The 6,000-nt window shown below is 49.4% G+C and overlaps 1 protein-coding gene across 3 annotated transcripts in view; it reads left to right on the top strand.

The window, feature by feature from the left end:
* LOC124020723 (DEP domain-containing mTOR-interacting protein-like) overlaps nucleotides 1-4,047 on the top strand; it is an 82,554-nt gene extending 78,507 nt beyond the window's left edge. For all 3 annotated transcript variants that reach the window (XM_046335972.1, XM_046335971.1, XM_046335970.1), the window contains one exon: nucleotides 3,452-4,047. In XM_046335972.1, coding sequence (XP_046191928.1) covers nucleotides 3,452-3,580 — 129 coding nt within the window. In that variant the 3' untranslated portion in view covers nucleotides 3,581-4,047. The remainder of the gene's footprint in view (nucleotides 1-3,451) is intronic.
* The last annotated feature ends 1,953 nt before the right edge of the window (nucleotides 4,048-6,000 follow it).

Below are 6,000 nucleotides of genomic sequence, written 5' to 3' on the forward strand. Positions count from 1 at the left end.
GACACCACAACAGGAGACAGTAGAGGTCGGAGGAGACTCAGACACCACAACAGGAGACAGTAGAGGTCGGAGGAGACTCAGACACCACAACAGGAGACAGTAGAGGTCTGAGGAGACTCAGACACCACAACAGGAGACAGTAGAGGTCTGAGGAGACTCAGACACCACAACAGGAGACAGTAGAGGTCGGAGGAGACTCAGACACCACAACAGGAGACAGTAGAGGTCGGAGGAGACTCAGACACCACAACAGGAGACAGTAGAGGTCTGCTGAGACTCGGACCACAACACAACAGGAGAGAGTAGAGGTCTGCTGAGACTCAGACCACAACAGGAGACAGTAGAGGTCTGCTGAGACTCAGACCACAACAGGAGACAGTAGAGGTCTGCTGAGACTCAGACCACAACAGGAGACAGTAGAGGTCTGCTGAGACTCAGACCACAACAGGAGACGGTAGAGGTCTGCTGAGACTCAGACCACAACAGGAGACGGTAGAGGTCTGCTGAGACTCAGACCACAACAGGAGACGGTAGAGGTCTGCTGAGACTCAGACCACAACAGGAGACAATAGATCTGCTGAGACTCAGACCACAACAGGAGACGGTAGAGGTCTGCTGAGACTCAGACCACAACAGGAGACGGTAGAGGTCTGCTGAGACTCAGACCACAACAGGAGACGGTAGAGGTCTGCTGAGACTCAGACCACAACAGGAGACGGTAGAGGTCTGCTGAGACTCCGACCACAACAGGAGACAAGAGGTCTGCTGAGACTCCGACCACAACAGGAGACAGAGGTCTGCTGAGACTCCGACCACAACAGGAGACAGAGGTCTGCTGAGACTCAGACCACAACAGGAGACGGTAGAGGTCTGCTGAGACTCAGACCACAACAGGAGACGGTAGAGGTCTGCTGAGACTCAGACCACAACAGGAGACGGTAGAGGTCTGCTGAGACTCAGACCACAACAGGAGACGGTAGAGGTCTGCTGAGACTCAGACCACAACAGGAGACGGTAGAGGTCTGCTGAGACTCAGACCACAACAGGAGACGGTAGAGGTCTGCTGAGACTCAGACCACAACAGGAGACGGTAGAGGTCTGCTGAGACTCAGACCACAACAGGAGACGGTAGAGGTCTGCTGAGACTCAGACCACAACAGGAGACGGTAGAGGTCTGCTGAGACTCAGACCACAACAGGAGACAGTAGAGGTCTGCTGAGACTCATAGAGACATTCAGCTAAACAGATTCTGCAGGTACACGATGAACTTAAATGTATTTCCCAGTATAGTAACATTTAGAGTACGGCTGAATTAATCTGCTTGAGTCACCTGTCAAATGTTCTTCTATCCATCTCCAATCATCTGGAGTGATTGGTAAAGAAAAATATAACAGCCGTGGTAACACAGAACAATGACTTATATCCTGTAGCCGTGGTAACACAGAACAATGACTTGTACCCTGCAGGAGTGGTAACACAGAACAATGACTTATACCCTGTAGCCATGGTAACACAGAACAATGACTTATACCCTGTAGCCATGGTAACACAGAACAATGACTTATACCCTGTAGCCATGGTAACACAGAACAATGACTTATACCCTGTAGCCATGGTAACACAGAACAATGACTTGTACCCTGTAGCAGTGGTAACACAGAACAATGACTTATACCCTGTAGCCATGGTAACACAGAACAATGACTTATACCCTGTAGCCATGGTAACACAGAACAATGACTTATACCCTGTAGCCGTGGTAACACAGAACAATGACTTGTACCCTGTAGCAGTGGTAACACAGAACAATGACTTATACCCTGTAGCCGTGGTAACACAGAACAATGACTTATACCCTGTAGCCGTGGTAACACAGAACAATGACTTATACCCTGTAGCCGTGGTAACACAGAACAATGACTTATACCCTGTAGCCGTGGTAACACAGAACACTGCAGTTTAACATGGCTCCTTCTCTACAAATTCTCTGCAGCCTAAGATAACCAGTATCTCATTCATTTCAGCCACGGCCTGGCCATGAAACGGTTAACAAACACTTTTTCTGAGAAATCCTCAAGTGCTCTTTTCTAGGAGTATTAACTCCTGAGTGACTGGGGCCTTCTGGGTAACGGTTGACCCGTTGCCAAGAAAAATAAGGGATTGTGTTTTGATGTAATTTGCAGCGAGGGGATGCCCTAGAATTCCTTCACTGCATGAAATTAGGGTGAAGTTGAGACGATGGCTTGCCATGTTGCAAAACAGTCCTAAAACATGTTTGTTTTTGCCAACCCTGTTGCAATAGTGAGTCAGCAATCAAATCAAATGTTTCTCCCATGGAGAGCTAACTCTCCTGTCCCGTTCTCTTGTTTCTCCCATCGAGAGCTAACTCTCCTCTCCGTTTCTGTTGTTTCTCCCATCGAGAGCTAACTCTCCTCTCCCTTTCTGCTGTTTCTCCCATCGAGAGCTAACTCTCCTGTCCCATTCTCTTGTTTCTCCCATCGAGAGCTAACTCTCCTCTCCGTTTCTGTTGTTTCTCCCATCGAGAGCTAACTCTCCTCTCCCGTTCTGTGTTTCTCCCATGGAGAGCTAACTCTCCTCTCCCTTTCTCTTGTTTCTCCCATCGAGAGCTAACTCTCCTCTCCGTTTCTGTTGTTTCTCCCATCGAGAGCTAACTCTCCTCTCCCTTTCTGTTGTTTCTCCCATCGAGAGCTAACTCTCCTCTCCCTTTCTGTTGCTTCTCCCATCGAGAGCTAACTCTCCTCTCCCTTTCTCTTGTTTCTCCCATCAAGAGCTAACTCTCCTCTCCCGTTCTGTGTTTCTCCCATGGAGAGCTAACTCTCCTGTCCCGTTCTGTTGTTTCTCCCATCGAGAGCTAACTCTCCTCTCCCTTTCTGTTGTTTCTCCCATCGAGAGCTAACTCTCCTCTCCGTTTCTGTTGTTTCTCCCATCGAGAGCTAACTCTCCTCTCCCTTTCTGTTGTTTCTCCCATCGAGAGCTAACTCTCCTCTCCCTTTCTGTTGTTTCTCCCATCGAGAGCTAACTCTCCTCTCCGTTTCTGTTGTTTCTCCCATCGAGAGCTAACTCTCCTCTCCGTTTCTGTTGTTTCTCCCATCGAGAGCTAACTCTCCTCTCCCGTTCTGTGTTTCTCCCATGGAGAGCTAACTCTCCTCTCCCTTTCTCTTGTTTCTCCCATCGAGAGCTAACTCTCCTCTCCCGTTCTGTGTTTCTCCCATCGAGAGCTAACTCTCCTCTCCCTTTCTGTTGCTTCTCCCATCGAGAGCTAACTCTCCTCTCCCTTTCTCTTGTTTCTCCCATCAAGAGCTAACTCTCCTCTCCCTTTCTGTTGTTTCTCCCATCGAGAGCTAACTCTCCTCTCCCTTTCTCTTGTTTCTCCCATAGAGAAATGCATGTGTAGACATGGCTAACTCCTCTGTTCTTCTCCCTCCTCTAGGTGTGTCAGTTTGTGGTCTCGGTCAATGGGCTAAACGTGCTGTCTCTGGACTACAGGACAGTCAGTAACCTCATCCTGACCGGGCCCAGGACCGTTGTCATGGAAGTCATGGAGGAAGCAGATTACTGAAGAGGCAGGCTATCATGTGGCAGGGGGCGTGGCTGAGCAGAGTAGACCCAAGGCAGACTCTAAAGACACCATAGAGATAGAACTGCCTTTATGGAACTCTATAGAAAACTCTCTCTGGGCTTTTAACTCTCTCTGGGCTTTTAACTATATGGGAAACTCTCTCTGGGCTTCTAACTCTATGGGAAACTCTCTGGGCTTCTAACTCTATGGGAAACTCTCTGGGCTTCTAACTCTATGGGAAACTCTCTGGGCTTCTAACTCCAGGAAAGACTCAGTCAAGCTCTGCCAGCCACCACCCACGTCTCCTTCCTATTGGACACTGCTTCCCTCTGATGGCCTCCAATAGAACTGCTTGGAGAAGAGAGAGGGACATTAGTTACTCTGTTAGATCCACACATCTTGTCATTGGTCTCCTGTCTCATCTGTCTAGTTGATGCTGAGACATCAGATGGACCCTGATAACATAACAGCCCCTGCTCCATGATTAGGGGACTGTGCCCTGCTGTCCCCTTCTGGTTTCTCACTGTCTCCTGTGGTCTGTGTTTTCATTATGTATTGATGGTACTACCTACCCATGTGTGAAGCTGTGTGGGGAGAGACCGTTCTGGACCCGTCTAGATCTGTCTGTCTTTCTCTATCCCGGGACGAGATGTGGTGAAGTTGAAGACAGGCCTGAAGGAGACAGGCAGCATATCATTCGGGACAGGCCTGAAGGAGACAGGCAGCATATCATTTGGGACAGGCCTGAAGGAGACAGGCAGCATATCATTTGGGACAGGCCTGAAGGAGACAGGCAGCATATCATTTGGGACAGGCCTGAAGGAGACAGGCAGCATATCATTCGGGACAGGCCTGAAGGAGACAGGCAGCATATCATTTGGGACAGGCCTGAAGGAGACAGGCAGCATATCATTTGGGACAGGCCTGAAGGAGACAGGTGGCATATCATTTGGGACAGGCCTGAAGGAGACAGGCAGCATATCATTCGGGACAGGCCTGAAGGAGACAGACAGCATATCATTCGGGACAGGACTGAAGGAGACAGGCAGCATATAATTTGGGACAGGCCTGAAGGAGACAGGCAGCATATCATTTGGGACAGGCCTGAAGGAGACAGGCAGCATATCATTTGGGACAGGCCTGAAGGAGACAGGCAGCATATAATTTGGGACAGGCCTGAAGGAGACAGGCAGCATATCATTTGGGACAGGCCTGAAGGAGACAGGCGGCATATCATTTGGGACAGGCCTGAAGGAGACAGGTGGCATATCATTTGGGACAGGCCTGAAGGAGACAGGCAGCATATCATTCGGGACAGGCCTGAAGGAGACAGACAGCATATCATTCGGGACAGGACTGAAGGAGACAGGCAGCATATCATTTGGGACAGGCCTGAAGGAGACAGGCAGCATATCATTTGGGACAGGCCTGAAGGAGACAGGCAGCATATAATTTGGGACAGGCCTGAAGGAGACAGGCAGCATATCATTTGGGACAGGCCTGAAGGAGACAGGTGGCATATCATTTGGGACAGGCCTGAAGGAGACAGGCAGCATATCATTCGGGACAGGCCTGAAGGAGACAGACAGCATATCATTCGGGACAGGACTGAAGGAGACAGGCAGCATATAATTTGGGACAGGCCTGAAGGAGACAGGCAGCATATCATTTGGGACAGGCCTGAAGGAGACAGGCAGCATATCATTTGGGACAGGCCTGAAGGAGACAGGCAGCATATCATTTGGGACAGGCCTAAAGGAGACAGGCAGCATATCATTCGGGACAGGCCTGAAGGAGACAGGCAGCATATCATTCGGGACAGGCCTGAAGGAGACAGGCAGTATATCATTCGGGACAGGCCTGAAGGAGACAGACAGCATATCATTCGGGACAGGCCTGAAGGGGAGAGAGACGGCATATCATTCGGGACAGGCCTGGAGGAGACAGACAGCATATCATTCAGGACAGGACTGTGAAGCATTAACAAGTGACTGTTCAATCCTCTGGGCCACATGATGCAAACCACGTCCAACTAATCCAGAGCTGTTTGGACGAGTGACACAGATACCAGCCTGGTTACACTGTGCCGTTGCCTAGAGATCACTCACTATACATTGTGGTAGTTGTGTGAAGTTGGCCTTAGTTTAACCAAGCAAACAGGGTTGTAAATAATGTTCATGTTTATGCAGGACTAATTGTTGTCGATGATGTGTCTTTTCCCTGTACACTTAGGGCGAGTTTCCCGGACAACAAATCCTGGACTAAAAGGTCTAAATCAGTAGATAATCTCCATTTGAAAGTCCATGATTATTCTTTGTTCGGGAAACCGTCCCTTGAAGACAAAGTAGGTGGCTACTAGCTAGTTAATGAGGTAACACTTGACAGGATGGTTCTACTGTCTGTAGGCCTGAATATCATGG

Source organism: Oncorhynchus gorbuscha, unplaced genomic scaffold (genome assembly GCF_021184085.1).
Source record: "Oncorhynchus gorbuscha isolate QuinsamMale2020 ecotype Even-year unplaced genomic scaffold, OgorEven_v1.0 Un_scaffold_889, whole genome shotgun sequence".
Lineage (NCBI taxonomy): Eukaryota > Metazoa > Chordata > Actinopteri > Salmoniformes > Salmonidae > Oncorhynchus > Oncorhynchus gorbuscha.